The 16,112-nt window shown below is 36.5% G+C and overlaps 3 protein-coding genes across 3 annotated transcripts; all 3 read right to left on the reverse strand.

The window, feature by feature from the left end:
* Window positions 1-36: 36 nt before the first annotated feature.
* On the reverse strand, window positions 37-4,754 carry LOC145608249 (uncharacterized). The gene is made up of 2 exons (XM_081663860.1): window positions 4,471-4,754; window positions 37-3,056 (listed from the first exon to the last, which is right to left on the reverse strand). The coding sequence occupies exon 2, from the start codon at window positions 2,948-2,950 to the stop codon at window positions 377-379; it is 2,574 nt and encodes an 857-aa protein (XP_081519986.1). The 5' UTR covers window positions 2,951-3,056; window positions 4,471-4,754; the 3' UTR covers window positions 37-376.
* A 544-nt stretch (window positions 4,755-5,298) lies between these two features.
* LOC145607433 (F-box/kelch-repeat protein At3g23880-like) lies at window positions 5,299-7,268 on the reverse strand. Its single transcript, XM_081663084.1, has 2 exons — window positions 6,174-7,268; window positions 5,299-5,610 (listed from the first exon to the last, which is right to left on the reverse strand). The coding sequence occupies exons 1-2, from the start codon at window positions 7,266-7,268 to the stop codon at window positions 5,299-5,301; spliced, it is 1,407 nt and encodes a 468-aa protein (XP_081519210.1).
* A 1,222-nt stretch (window positions 7,269-8,490) lies between these two features.
* LOC145608946 (uncharacterized) lies at window positions 8,491-14,710 on the reverse strand. The gene is made up of 7 exons (XM_081664524.1): window positions 14,527-14,710; window positions 14,309-14,444; window positions 13,284-13,349; window positions 12,983-13,019; window positions 10,793-12,455; window positions 9,810-9,891; window positions 8,491-9,137 (listed from the first exon to the last, which is right to left on the reverse strand). Exons 2-7 carry the CDS (start codon window positions 14,392-14,394, stop codon window positions 9,101-9,103), a joined length of 1,971 nt encoding a protein of 656 aa, XP_081520650.1. The 5' UTR covers window positions 14,395-14,444; window positions 14,527-14,710; the 3' UTR covers window positions 8,491-9,100.
* Window positions 14,711-16,112: the final 1,402 nt, after the last annotated feature.

A 16,112-nucleotide genomic window follows, 5' to 3' on the forward strand; every position in this document is an offset into this window, starting at 1 on the left:
GATAAATAAAGTTAAAGAAAAATATGAAAGCAACAATCCAGCCAACCACTATATTGAGTAATTGAACTATAGACCACTTCAAATTTTTGCCCTAGATGTCCAGCAATTACTGAGTCCTCGTTTTCTGGGCTACTATAATCAAGCCCAAACTACAAAGTGAAACACTTTGAACCAAAAATGACAAGAATCCAAGTTGGAGTACAAATATGACCTGAGTTTTCCAAATTCTTCAGTCACTTTACATAAAACTTAGATCCATAGTTAACTATCTCATTTATATCGAAATTCAAAATTTGCTATAAATATAACAAAGTATGATCGAATCAAAACTATGACCAATGTGCTAGTCTATATCTATTCTATTTACAGATAACAACTACAAACCCTTGAGACTTTCTACCTGAAGCGTCAGATCCTTAACCCCAGCATCCTGAAGTGTGTGCGTGACATGAGCTTTTGTTGCGGTTTTGTCAATTTCTGATGAAACACGAAGATGTAAAGTGCCAATGACATCTGTGTTCGTCAAACTCCAGACATGCAGGTTTTGGATGCCTGAAACCCCCTTAATCTTCATAACATCATTTACAGCAGCTCTAATATCCTGTTCATGAGCTCGAGGGACCCTCTGCAACAAAATTTCAGCAGAGTTCCTCAATAATGGTATCACAGATGATACAATTAAGACGGATATGAATATGGAGCAAGCTGGATCTGCAACAAGCCATCCCTTGTATTTGATTAACAGGGTTGAGATCACAACTCCAACACTCCCCAGAGTGTCAGCTAGAACATGTAGGAAGATGCCTTCCATGTTGTGGTCAATATGTTGGTGATGGTGCTTCTTATTTTGGGAGGATTCAGTCTTTAAGTCTAGATGGTGATTATGACTGCATGAGTCCGCTCCAGGAAGATTGGTGCTGCTCTTGCATACATCACTATCATCGTGATGATGGTGAATATGATGACCCTGTTCGTGATGTTGATCATGGTGTCCACAAGAATGATCATGGTCATGACTATGACTGTGGCCGTGGTGTGCATGACTATGATCATGATCGTGGTGTGCATGACTGTGATCATGGTCGTGGTGTGCATGACTATGATCATGGTCATGGTGTGCATGACCATGACTATGATCATGGTTATGGTGCGCATGACCATGAGAATGAGTATGATCATTGTGTCCATGAGAGTGAATATGGAGCCCATGACTATGACTGTGATCATGATCTTCATGAGAGTGAACATGGTCATGCTGATGCTTAACCTCAGTAACAAGATCATGGTGGGTATGACTCGTATGAGAGTGGGAGTGAGAATGTGAATGAGAGCAAGACCCTCCTCCATGAGCATGATGATGCTCCTCATGAAAGAAGATTAAACCCACAACATTAACAAGTAGCCCTCCAACAGAAACAACCAGTAAACTATTAGTTGAAATCTCTTGAGGATCCAGAATTCTTTCCAATGATTCTAACACAATGAGAGCTCCAACCAAAACCAAAAGAACTGCATTAACATACCCTGAAAGCACCTCAAACCTACCACGGCCATAGTTAAACTGGCTATTGGCTGGCAAACGAGAGATATAACTAGCATACAGTCCAATAGCCAGTGCAGCACAATCAAACAACATATGACAAGCATCAGATATCAATCCAAGACTATTGCTCATAAAACCAGCAACAAATTCTACCACCATATAGCCAGTGTTGATCATAAGGAAAAGTGCAATTTTGCGAGATTTACGTTCACTCAATACGTGGCGAATTGGCCTCATTACCATTGAAGAGAATGTTTCTGAAGATTCAGCCCCCAATTCCACATATCTAGCATGGTTCCAGTTCAACTGCTGAATGGCTACCCAAAGCAATGATCCACAGATCAACAATCCCCAAAGTGAGAGCTCTGGAAAGTAAACAAGCTCCAAAACAAGTGTACTCACAAAGGTGATGAAAAATTCCTTTTCAGAGTCTCTAGGATTCACCCACTTCTCATCATTATTCCACTCATTCAACAGGACACCAAACAAAACTGTGTTTGCCAGCAACCAACCCAGATTCACAACGGAAACACTTCCACCCTCTACTTCAAAAACAACCATATTAATGATAGCAGGAAAAAAAAGCATAGAAGTGGTGAAGAACAACGAAATCAATTGAACCCGCTTTCGACCCAACTGCCTAATAGTCCCTCGGTTCATCAAATCCTTTTCATAACACCCCAAAAACCCAGATAAGAAAGGGAGTAGCATAGGCACAATTCTCAGACAATTACCACCAACAACCACCATAAATGAACTTCGAATTTTATCAAGATTACTATAAGAAAGAGGGAAACAATCCATCCGATCCCAACTGACAGATAAAAGGAATAGACCAGTAAATAAGGCAAAGAATCCACGAACCCGTGAGTGTCTATCTCGATCCCAGTCCTGAACCTTCCAGAATCGGAAGGCAATATTTCCAGACAATTCAGCCAATATCAGGGCTGCAGTCCCACAATAACGGAGGGCTTGGAATCGGAGGAGGAAGACAATAGCCAAGATAAGGGACTTGAAGAGAAGATGCCTAACTTGGGATTGGGAAAGGGAGGAGAGAGAAAAAAGAGGAATGCGAGGGTGTTTGGAGTAGAGGGAGAAGATGAGAGTGAGGAGGAAGGAGAGCAGAGAGACAAGGAAGGAGAATGGGAATAGAGAGAAGGAAGGGGATGAGCGGAGGAAAGGAAGGAGGGGGTAGAGAGATCGTAGGGAGAAAAGGACCAGGAATAGGGATGAGATTGAAGATTTGTTGCTGATGCCACTGGTAGATTGAGACAGTCGGGTTTTAGATGGAGTGGGAGTCGGGGTTAAAGGATAGGGAGTAGGGTTGCGCACGCCTGTGAGCACAGCAGGACGTGACGGGACTGATAGGCGGTGTGGCCGGTGATGATGATGGTGGCTGTCTGCCATCTTTGTGATTTATAAGTAATCTTCAGGAGAAAAAAATAGAACAGCTATAAAGTGGTCAAAGGTCTTCCTGTCATTGGTACACCATTTTCAGAATGTACAACAGTACCTAGAAAGCAAAAAACATGCAATCATTATATGTATATTTTGTCTATAGATTGTCTACAAATTTACAAACTGTCAAATGTTTATCTATCTTGACAAAAACATCCATAATCCAAGTATATATTCATGTGAAAGATTTTATCCTGCATACTTCAATTAGTACTGATCCTATATTCCCTATTAAAAGTACTCTTTTCCCTCTTCCTCCACAAGCCCCCATTCTCCCACCATGGCTTGCAAGCTGCCTCCCCTAGTCCCCTATTTTTACCGCAACCCACCTCTAACCCATTCCGGCATTCACTATTCTTTCACTTGAAAATATTTAAGGTCAATCGAATTATCTTCAAAAGCCCATGTTTCATAATGCACATCTGAGAGAACGAGGGGGGGAAAAAAGAAAATAACTTTGTGTCTTAATAGAAAGGATGATCAGATATCATCCGGTTAGCTGATGCATATATACCACTACTATTTAGTGAGCCAAATTAAGTTCAAAGATCATTTTCCACTGACTTTTCTCTCATCCTATAAATTGAGATTCTCGCTGTAAATACCTACCAATCCACATGATAAAGAAACACAATGAATCTATTGCAATCATCAAAGAGCTGCAATATGTTCTACCACAAAATTTGCCAAGGACACTGATATCTCACACCTTAATACTCCGTATTTGTTTTAAATGTTGGAAGCCTTACTTTCAACACAACAGTGCCACATTCGCTTCCCTCTCTTCCCTTCCTCCCCGGCCCAAACCAAACCACCACATTCATCTATTTCCTGCTTATCCCTTCTTCTCCCGAACTTCAAACCACCTTATAGAAATTCAATTAGGCAATTGAAAAATTGACGGTGAAAAAAGGACAAACTTGCAAAGCAATTTGCTAGTGATGATCTTTAAGATTGAAGATGTGTCTATTATCTGTATAAGCTCATTCTCTCTGCCTAAACTCTAAAGCAAGTTCAAAGAAACCTCAATTGAATGTAAAAATCACAGCTTGGGTACAAACATGATCAAGATTAGTTCTACAAAAAGAAGAAAATCACAACCCTAATTAAATTAAGCTAAAAATTTCAACATCCATCAAAACAAAACCAAATTTTAATCAATTGAACAACATAGATTTTAAAACAGCAAATGAAAGCGCAATCCCAGAAAATTAATCATTTGCTCAATAATCAATAACATATAAAAGAACCCATAAAATTTACAATAAAAAAATAAAAAAAAAAATAAATAAAAAAAAAAAAGCCCAGATTTTGAAACATATTGCTAGTTTGGGTACAAATATGAACAAGATCGTCAAAATCCCAATTCAATACCCATTACCAATGCCCCATTAAATGAATTTTTTTTAAAGAAATTCATTGATTCAAACCTCAAATTATGCAAATGCGACGATAAATCGGTAATATACCTGAGATTTCGACGGTTTCTGAGCTGGTATTGGTGATTTGAAAGCTCAGGGAAATCTAGTGAGAAGCACAAAAGTTGGAACAAAAATGTTAGTATGTAGTTGTTGAATGTTGACTGACTTGAAATTAGAGATCAGGCAGCTTGGAGTAATTAGGGTGGGGAGGGATGAAAATTTGATTTACATTAATGCGCTAAAGCCGAAGTTGAACGGTTAATGGATCCTACTCGAATTATCTTATACAGAGTACATAAACTCGATCTGACTCAAGTTGAAATCAAATATTGCTAAAAGTGATTCCTTTTGTACAATAAGACGAATGACAATATATTAAACTACTCCGTATTTACTAATGTTTAGACTAATAATGATGTACAAAGTTAAAAAAAAATTTAAATCGTAGTGAGCATCTCATTTTATAAACCATAACATATTCTCATGATTATATATTGTTTACATGAGAATAGCTATTGATTAATCTCCGTGCATGTATGAGGTATCATCCTTTTTCATTAGATGTGTTTTTATTTATTATTGTTGATTAATCTAATCTCCGCGCATGTATGATGTATCATCCTTGATGAATTTAAGCTACTATTTCACTATAAGTGCATTGTATTAGTACAACTAAGCATGTTAGTGCAGAAATTCATAGATGAGCAGCAGTATGACATTGGCATGTTGCTCTTTTTCATTGAGGTATTGCTTCCCAAGGCCAAAGAGAAGAATCTCACTTGGCTTTCATAAGGATGTTTGAATTAAGTAGGAGTATTTACTTAGGAATCTAATAATTTGCATCAACAACCTCGCTCCTCTTTCTTGTTTGAAGAATTAGATGAGCCTTTTCACATTTGTACTTCTCTGAGCTTGATCACCTGATACGAGATTCAGGCATTGTGACTGCTCAGAGATTTCCAAAGGCAACACATCCAAAGGCATACGAGGTTCAGGCATGGTGACTCGTGTTTGATGAATATTGTTATTATCAAATGAATAATATTCCTGTAAAACAGGAAACTGATTCAAAACTGATATCCCTGAATCACGTCTAATCTTTAGTGGCAAGTTGTTTATGCTTGCGTCTGCGTTGTGCTTCTCAACTGTAAACTTGGAATAGGTAAGAAATAGTATTACCGTAAGCAGCTGAATTTGCAGACTACCACTAATTAAATAGAAAATTATGCAGCACTTTGGTAAATATAAGAAACCATACTGAACAGTTTAAGGTTTAACCTCCGTAGAGGTTATCAGCTAAAGAAATTGACGATAGTGTACAAGTAATCTACAATGCACTAAACCAGTAATTGACGATTGACACAAATTTGAGGTACATAAGAAAAAATTTCAGAGATTTCTCCCTGTCCTGTCATAGTTAATTTTGTATGAAACGGACTCCTGTAACAATGTAACAATCTAATCAGAGAAGGTGTATTTCCTTCATACATTACTTTCTTTATGACACCTCCTCTAGTAAGTCCCAATCATCGTCTGCTTTGTTTGATTGACGGGGTATATACTCGAAGTAAATTAATTGAGACTGCCCCAGTGGATTCAGATGCTTCACCGGACGAATCTTTTCCTACAGATCCTGTTCTGCTCCAAATGATTTGGTCTTACAGACCATACCTACAAATACAAGTTATCTCCTAAAATGGATTGAATATTTTGAACTTCAGATCAACTTAATCAAGAGAAAACGGAGATACAAGACTCTCCACATAATCAATAGCTGCAAATACTGATCCACGGCAAACCATGATACATGAAGGTGGATCGCAACTTGGATCAATGAGTTTCAGTCCATTTTTTTCTCGAATGCAAAAATTGCCATTGTAGGTGAAGCCTAAAAATCCGATGTAGTTCCTGGCAATATCCTTCTTCAAGTCAATTCTATACAACTTTTTCCAAGAATCCCATTTGTTATATTCCTCCAACATCCACAACTCGAACATCCACTCCTCTTGCTCAGAATGATGTACCAACATAGCACATAAACAATTTTTTTCTCCAATGACACCAAGCTTAATCTGATGGGGTTTCGGAAGATCAGGCTTGATCAACAAGGGCACCTTTTCAAAGGTTTCCGTAACCAAATCGAATTTATGTATACATTTCTGACCAAGACAATGCAAAGCTTCATTCAAGAAAACCGAGTTAGAAACTGATGCAAACGACGATCCTGCATCAGTAACATCCAATTCTCTCCATTTAGGATCACGTAACGAGTACATATACATCCTCTTCACAAAACCCGGCTTATCCCTAATACTTGTATTCACTAATATGATCTTATAGTCTTTTAAAGACGGTACATAACCGAACCAAGCAGATCCAACATGAAGGTAAGTTAAACCCTTAACCCCAAACAATGAAATTTGTTTGTCTTCATTAGTAACAGGGTTCCAAAGATGCAACAAATCTTCACCAAACTTAATCTTACTTTTAATGTAAAGACACAAAATTCCATCACATGATCCAACAATAAAACATCGACCCTCATCAAAAACATCAACAAATTGTCGGTCCACTGTAATATCAGTACAACTTTTATACTTAAACAAGGATATTACATTGTTTTCTTGTAAAGTAAGGATTAATGGTGGATTATTAGTAGGGGTAAGATTTGAAAATTGGAGATGTAATTTGGCAAATTCAGGGTTTGAAATTAGGGAAAACCATGATTTGCTAACTGATTTGAATCTTCCTAATGATTTTAAGGGCAGTCGGAGTAAGATTTCATGGATTAAATCATCGGATAACTCGATTGTCAATGGGGTTTTTACATATTTGGTGGGTTTCATCTCGATAACTGTTTCGGGATGTCAACGAGGCGAGGCGGATATACTACTACTAACAGATAGAATAGTTAAGTTTATGCCAGAAACATAAAATTACTAATGGGCAGTGAAATACCTGAAGAGCTAGCAGAAATTGAATTGTGGAATGTTGGGGCTTCTGAGATTGTGGCTGTGACTGGGTGAGCAGTTTGTGATTGTTGAATGTTGAGGAAGAGATCAAGAGATGTGGAAGAGAAAAATGGCGGCTCTTTTGTGGAGGTCCTCCAAGGCTCCAAGTATACATTCGGTATAAAATAATGAAGGTGGGCATGGGCCGTTCATATAGGCCCATTCGCTGTGTCAGCGTCCTTCGTATTTTTTAGTGAATTGTGATTCAAATGGGTTAAGAAATAGTGGTGTCAACCCTCAAAAAAAAGAAATAGTGGTGTCATGTTAGGCTTGTACCGATCTTACATAAATGGAGCTGGAGCTTAGGCGTGATAGTACGAAGTAATTTTCATTTTTTTTTGTTTGATTAGTCAAATAAGCGAGCTGAGAAGCAAGCTAACACATCCTTTTATATCTTTGATATCAAGTTATATTCATGTCATGCCTAATAAATCTCGTTTTGGCCTAGTCCAAAGAAACTTGTTATTTGATCTTAAGATCCCATAAAAAACATATACTTTGACCTTAAGTTTAGTGGAGCTTTCAAGGAGGGCCAATGGTTAACATTAATGGTAAATATTACTTCATGTATGTACGTATTTAAGATTTATGATTGTAGATATTAAATCAATCAATGTTATACTTATTATGTTGTAAACTTGTAATATATCCCTTGAAAGCGGAAGGAAAGCTCCAGCCAAGCTACCCCTCACTCTCAACTTATGTGATCTCTAATTGTTATAAAATTGTATTCATATCTTGGTCAATGCAAAGTGTAATGTAACAATTATGATCGTATGCAATTTTGAGATTGATGCTAGCTGTTTCTTTGTCAACGCAAAACGTAAAGTAACAGTGTTATGAAAATAATTGTGAGTACTTTTGTTTAAAAGGAAATTGTGATTACTAATTTAGGTTAAAGAAAGGGCTAAGAAGGTTGGGAGGGAAATGATTGCCTTTAAATCTATTACGAGTGTAAAAAGAGGAATAAAATTATACAAATATAAATTACAAATCAAATATAATTTCAATAAAATGGCAATTGCTACAATTCTGTCAGAAATTTATCCCTGCAAAATGCATATATAGATGTTCAGTGCAATACTGTTTTAATATCAAACATTGAAGCTCTACATTGTTGAATAACACTTGGATTAGTAACTGTTTCTTCCACAAAAAAGTAACTCTGTATAAGGGCTAATTTAACCCCTTTTACCTATATACTCCTATACTAAATAAATAATCACATTGCCTCGACTATTCATAATCTAAAACTCATTATGATTTCAAAACAACTCTAGATAATGACTCCATCCCAATTAGGCTTTGTTCTCTTCAAATCAGTAAAAAATTATCAATTGAAATCAGTTTTGATTCATACAAAAAACAATTTTAAATTAGCATTTCAAATCTAATCAGTAACTTTGTATATCTAAAAACATTAGTAAATTTTTCAAAATCGTGTAGTTTCAATAAAAAAAAAAATCAATTTTAATCAGAGAAAATACTTTCTTCAACAAAAATGAAGTGAAGAGAACAAGACCAACCCAGTCTCACTCTCAAGGAATGGAGAGAACCAAGAGAAACTTAAGGGGAACTTCAACTCTAAAGGCATGGAATAAGAGTAAAGAGACTTCTGAGCTGAGCAATCCTAGTTTCCAGGTACAGTGTTACTCATAGCTCCTCCACTATGAGCTCATGAACTTCTTCACCGTCTCCAGTTGGCTGCCATTGAAAGAATAAAAATCGTCAGGCATTCAACAGAATGTAACCATAATTATATAAAAAAATGTGCCTGTGCCATGACAAACACACACAAAAAAGATAAATTACTATAACTGAGACCTAAGTGAACCTTGCTAACACAGAAGCACCACTCACTCATCATAATAGTCTTCATAAATTGGGCTTTTTTGGAAGGTAAAAATAAGTCTTGTGTTTAAGTCTTGTTTTTCTAGGTTTTATAGGCCATGTTTAAGAAATTTGGCAAAAACCACTTTAAAAAAACCTCAAAAAAAAAGGCAATAATCTTGCAAAAATATATACTCTACTACAGACACAACTACAAAAATTATGTAGGCACCATTGGTAATTCAGACAAAAAATAGGCAGATGCGTAGAATCAGAAAGTAAAAATAGATGCCCTCTTTGTCTGGACTCTGGAATAAACTAGTATCATCATCCCATCTCCATCAAATAAAAGTTCACCAAGAATTCATTAAAATACTTTGTACCCTTTATAGTTGCCTGTTTGCCATCATCCCATCTGTTTCTTTTTTTAGAAAAATTGTGAACATATATCCAGAAATTACAGAATACTACACAGTATGCATGACTAAAATTCTTGTGGAATGAAATATAAGAACCCATTGTAAAAGCCCTAGAAGTGAACTGTACCTATTTGGAAATGAAGACATGACTTCACGAACTGCTTGAACAATGATTGAACTACTCCCATCACGGTCATTTGAGCCAACAGCTGGTTTTAGAAAACAAGAGCACAAGTCAACTAAAAAAAAACCGAGTGAATGTAATTTGAACATTTAAACATTAACAAGAAAGAAATTTGTATACATTATTTTACTTGCAAAGCTCTAAAACATAAAAAAGGAGGATGGTAGACAATTTCATTTACTACGCTCACAATCACATGGAAATACAATGACAGCAAAAGTTTTATAACATCAGAAATTGATACCAACTTGTATTATTAGAATAAGCCCAGTGAAATCAACTAGATGTCAATAAAAAAACAATCGCCATACAAGACTCTGCCTTTACAAATAATCAATCGTAACTTCCATTTTGATCAATCACAAAGAGCAAGTACAAAAGCAGATTCATTAGGTTCTGAGCTTCTAGCTACACCACTCTCAGCAGAAATAAGTGTAGAGATGCTATTGAGACTGGACAGCCCCTAACACTCAAATATTCACCGTGAACTATGTGACAGGAGTCCATTTCCTATGTTAAACTTTAGCCATCAATACTAATTCTAACTGGACGAAGAATATGTAATCAAGGTTATATATTATTCAACAGACTTTGCTTTACACATGCACAAAAACAAAGCAATCCCTAAACTCTGCAATCAGCACCATAATTTATCAATGCTTAAGCAAATTAAGTCTGTGGGACAACAATATTCCTTTTGCACTCCACAATCAAAAGTGTTGTCTTGCTCCAATGTCAACAATATGATAAAAGGAAGGAAAAGGCATTGCTGAAAGGAGAAGAAGCAGAAAAGCTGGTGGGGAGTTGGAGAAAAAACCTCATATATATGGAGACATGAACAAAAAAGGACTGCAGTAGCAGGAAAGCACAGCATATATGTTCATAGTTTTCTAGTTGTAGGCTTGTATATATTGTAAAAGAAATACCTTGACTTTGTTCTGACATTGTATACTCGCCTCTAAGATATGTTTCATCCTCCCAATTTAAACCCAATGCCTCCATCTGTCCAAAGTCTGCCAATATACGTCCAATAAGCTGGTATGCGACTAAACTTGCCTGGTCACAAACTTCTTGAATGGCTACATAACAGTTTATCTGGTCTTCAGGCACTGGATTTTTCTTTGAGCATTTACCAGCAAGATTTACAGAATCCACTGAAGCATAATGTGGAGGGTCCTTTTTCCCAGTAATATTACTTTTCCCATGTAAGGTAGGTGAAACAAGAGGGGATACAACATCACCACCAGCATTAGAGTGCATTTCACCTTCATTAATCTCTGTCTGATCCCAGCATTCATCTTTAACAGTAAAGCTTTCAGCCTTAAAACATGATCTGGAAGCAGAATTATCTTTGTATGTAGATGTTGCTGAACTAAAAGTGCAATGATATGCATCTCCGGTACTAGCAACCTCTTCACTGAAGTCATTAAACCTAATCTGAATTTCATCCAAGGAATTTGGATGCAGCTGCTGGTCATCATCATCAAAAATATCTCCATCGTCACTTTCTTCAAGTTCCTCCATGTATGCATCCGCAAAATCTTGGTCAAGTCTATCAACAGGAGCACAATTCCACAAAAGCTGCTTTATATGAGCACCCACATTCAATATACATTCCACCTCATCCTCAATAACCACCTTTGAAGAAAACCTACATGATTTACATGACTTCTTATTAATAAGAGACAGAGCATCTAATAAAGAGTTTGGAACTGCTTCCATATCACTGCATTCAAAGAGACAGTCAATCAACATGTTCCTAATTGCTTTTCTTAGGCCATTAACGTCCACATTAGATTCAGGGTCCAATAGAAGCTGCAATTTCTTCAATTCTTCTTTCTTGTATCTCTTATCAAGAGAACAAATAGCATTTACTATCTCATTCTGTAATGCTTCCATTTCTGGCGGCACATGTATAAATTTGACCATGGAAAAATCTTGATAGTCTGATGCAATTCTTGAATATAAACCAGGAACTGCCATTGCTTTGACTAAAGGGTCCTGTAGCTTATCTGTCTCATCAAGTTGATCAATCATCCTACGCCACAATTTCTCCATTTGCTCGATCAAACTTTTTCTGTTCCATCCAGACCAACGAGGGCGCAATTGCGGCATGACCCCTTGTGTCCCTTTCAACCTCCTATACATTGCAGACAGGATCCGTACAGGAATATTTTGAAGCCGAACCTTCTCAAAAGTACTAATAAGAGACTTCCTAGTCAATTTTATGTGTCTCCTACGATTCCGGCGAAAATTCTTTGGATTCTTCAGCAACTGAGATAGCTGATTCTGCATTTGGACTTGATTACAGCTATCTAACCGATTGCTATGTAATTCTTGTAAGCTGTATTTAATAACTCTTTCCATTTGCGGACGAGTTTTATTAAAAACAGCTGAACCTCTTGTCACTATCTTGGCTAGACGGCACAGCCCATTGTTTGACAAGTCATCAAGCATGGTCAAAATAAGTCTTGACATGTTGGGTGCCTCACAGAATTCCTCCTCATCAATTATACTCTGCCACTCTTCAGTATCAGATGTTTGAAGACAGCCCCTCTCAACAAAAATTTTGACATCTTCATAGAAGACCTGCAATTGTTAAACAATGAAACCCATTTAAATGAAATGCTACCATAATTAATCAAACCAAACACCCATGTGTGCCTCATAGTGGAATAATCAACCATATATCAGTCATTATAAAATTCATAATGTGTTCATTAAGTTTTAAAGGCTGGGCCTGTAATTGGCTTATCGCTACATACAAAGCATATATCTATCCACAACAGCAGCAACAACCAAATAAAACCCAAATGGTTTAATACTAAAATAATTTGGAGTACACTACATGTCTGCATATTGTAGTCAAAGACTCAAAGGTCAATTTCATAAAGTTTGAAGAGCTAGCAAACTTTAATAATGAAATCGACTCTACCACAATATTTCCACATAATAGAAAAATAATAATAACAACTATTATTATTATTATTATAAAATATAATTTTATATATAACCTGGCAATGGACAAAGCTTGTCTAGATGTCTAGCATACACAACCATCTGACTTGTCAGTTGTCACTTAAACAATTTAAGCAAAAGGAAGCCAAAAGACTTACATCGTCTTTCCTCAACAATGACTCTGGCAATACCAACCTGCATATGGAAAAAAAATGAAGAAGAGAGAAATAAGCCAAAGACATCTAAATCACAGCTGGGCAAAATCAAACTCCTCAGACATTTTACAGTTGTCAAGGTATAAATAGACTTTTTGGGTCTGGCCGTTTGGGTACTTGGGCAGTTAGAAAGCTTGTGTTGATATACTCCGTATAACACTTCAAGATAATAAGTAAAAAATGTACATTGTGGCAAAATCATAGTAAAATAGCTCCAGGGTTCAAACAATATAGTCATACTCACTGTTTTCCAGCATGTGAACTCCCATTCTGGTCATTATAGTCCATATCTGACAAGCCCATTAAGAACCTGCACAAGCCATAAGTAGGTCAAAGATCATTGCATTGCATAACAAATCAGGAAAACTAACTAATACCAATAGTAGCATTTTTTAATTATCCCTCTATCTAAGTTTGGATGGTAAGCCTTATTTCCTATCCCAGGGCAACAATAAAAATTTCTCTATAAACCTATTGTCAGGATATCTAACTCTTAATTCCCCGTAATGTATTCAGAATTAAAATAATACTGCTTTCTAGAACCAAAGTGAGTGAGTGCTCTATAGCAACATACAACAATCTTGAAATCAGTTTCTCTCTCTATCTTCTCTAACACTAATCATCAAAAAATTTCCCTTCAACTCATGCAATCTTTAGAAGCATGTAATTACCTGACTTTGAGAGAGTACTTGGGAGCAATTGGATGGTGGAGGCATGTGCATAGTGCTCAATGTGCATACGTTGAACATCAAGTCTAATTTCAAAGAACATAAAGACTAACTCCAATAAACATGAACACCAATAAACATCAACTCTAATGAACCTAAGATCATCTTATAGCTTTTATGTTCATTGGAGTTAGTCTTCGACGTATGCACAATGAGCTGAGTGCATACTGCATACCCCTCCACCATCATATTTGTAACGAAAGGACATAATGTAGGTCCAAACAACAACATCCCATATAACAATTAGTAGCTCTTCTAATTGTAACATATTCTGTTTTAGGAAAGTCGTAGTCTCTCCTCATCACATCGGTCCCTCTCTCCATCTCTCACTACCCTTCTCCTCTCTCTAAACGGGCGCATCCCCTTACAATGCGATTAAAAGAAAACGACGGAAAACATACAACTTCATCCCTACTCAATGGGCACCAACTATAAATTGCAATCATGCAAATTCAAAAGTATAACGCAATTATTTACAAACAAATTCATAATCATTCCCACAAATAGCATAGTAAAAGGAAGTAGGAGAGAAATTACTAACTTTCTCTTATGCCAAAGTTCTTGCTCATGTTTTTGCATATTCTTCCATATTGCCATTGCGTCAACACTAAAGGGCTCTCGCTCCATTACAATTTACAAACCCAATATTTCAACAATCAATCAACCATAGAAGAACCCTAAATTGAATTAAAATTGACGATTAACACTCGATTATAAATTAATTGTCAAGGATTAAAGATAAAAAGTAAAAATTATTACCTCAGAATCTGCGATTTTCTGAGGGTTCAGCTGCTCCGGTGATGATGGTGTTGCTTGCTAGATTTTTTTTTTCGTATGAAACTTACGAATTCCCTTGAATTAACTCTAGTGGAAGAAAATTTGTCGAAGAAATTCTGGAATTGTGTTAGAATTGAGCTCTCAAAGTGACGTTTAGCATGGTTATAAACGACGTTTATTGGGGTTGGAATCCTTTCACATAACGGCCGGCTGGTACATTTAGGTTATCGAGTCACGAGCAAATTTTCTCAATTACCCTGGCACGGCATGGATAGCTTAAGTGGTTCGAGTTTCCCTCCCGATTTTAAGAGATCCTAGAATCGTTTTTCTCCTCCTTTCTTGCGGTTATATAAATTGATAAATACCCTTGGAATATACTTCGGGAAAATACATCTTAAGAGGGTATAATGGGTTTTCCTCTCAATAAATTAGGGATATTTTTGTCAGTTCAAATGATAAATATCTCAGCTACTCTTGTGACTCCAAACGGCGTTAATTTTGCGGTGAACACTCTCCCTTCTCAACTATAGAAGTTGTGGTATCCTCAATTCTGCAACAATTGAGATAAAAAATCAATGGAGGATGAAAAACTCACAAAGGAATGATAAAATCCTCTCCTCTCCTTTAGGTTAACCCTGCTCTTAATTCGTATTTTTTTTTTTAGGGTTTTCATTGTTTCGTCGTCGGAATGGTGGTGATGCAACGAGGTTTGTTTTGATGTTGATGGTGTTTGATGTGGCACTAGGTCGTAATAGTCATTGTTATTGAGATATGAAGCGGGAGGAAGAAGGAACAAGGACAAAGAAAACGAAGAAATTGACGGCAAGAGGAGCGTTAAATGTCATTGAGTCAACAAACACAAAAAAAACATAAAATATTAATAGTTTTCCTACTATACAATTTTTGCCATTTGATTAACACCTCCTTCATATTGAGAAACCGAGGCTTCCTCGTATACTTCAAGACGTTCCCATGTTTATGGTTTATCAGGGTTATAAACTTGATTTTTTTTCTCGAATATTAATAACTTTTAGCGAAGGATGTCCAATTTGACAATGGCACTACACTTGTTGACTTGTCCAACCACGACAGTTTGATTTGCCTTAATATATGTTTCATAAGCTTGAATTAATATACTTTGTCACTTCAATTGCTCCAAGTAGGTCCTTAAATTGCGATTCTGCATGACACATAACTGTCAGATAGTATAATGTACAATAGAATGGAGCGGGTAATTGTAAAACAAATATAATACATTAATGTTCAAATCAAGAGCATATAAGAAATTCACTCAAAATAAAAACGATGTCAATAATCATTGATTGGAGCCACACTTTCCATCAAATTTGCTAGTAGCACCATTGTTCTCTGAAAACTTTAGCTTATCCAACAATTATTGTCCTTGTGCACAACAATTGTGAAACCCCACTATAAGCCTCTTCAATAAGATGCCTAGATAAATTGCCACTATCAAATGTATTTCCGTTAGACCATTAGTATTAGTGACATTATTTTAGCAGCCAATCAGCCATCACCCTTGCCACCGTAGGTTGACTTGCTACTTCCTA

Source organism: Chenopodium album, chromosome 23, assembly GCF_948465745.1.
Source record: "Chenopodium album chromosome 23, dcCheAlbu1.1, whole genome shotgun sequence".
NCBI classification, from domain to species: domain Eukaryota; kingdom Viridiplantae; phylum Streptophyta; class Magnoliopsida; order Caryophyllales; family Amaranthaceae; genus Chenopodium; species Chenopodium album.

Bases quoted from the DNA above. Each gene is read 5' to 3' on its own strand.
- LOC145608249 (XM_081663860.1), bottom strand. From the start codon at position 2,950: ATGGCAGACAGCCACCATCATCATCACCGGCCACACCGCCTATCAGTC.
- LOC145607433 (XM_081663084.1), bottom strand. From the start codon at position 7,268: ATGAAACCCACCAAATATGTAAAAACCCCATTGACAATCGAGTTATCC. The intron at 5,611-6,173 runs GTATCTCCGTTT...CTGCAAATTCAG, and splicing joins TTGATTATGTGGAGAGTCTT to CTGCTTACGGTAATACTATT.
- LOC145608946 (XM_081664524.1), bottom strand. From the start codon at position 14,394: ATGGAGCGAGAGCCCTTTAGTGTTGACGCAATGGCAATATGGAAGAAT. The intron at 13,020-13,283 runs GTGAGTATGACT...TTCCATATGCAG, and splicing joins AGTTCACATGCTGGAAAACA to GTTGGTATTGCCAGAGTCAT. The intron at 9,138-9,809 runs GTACAGTTCACT...TTTCAATGGCAG, and splicing joins ATGTCTTCATTTCCAAATAG to CCAACTGGAGACGGTGAAGA.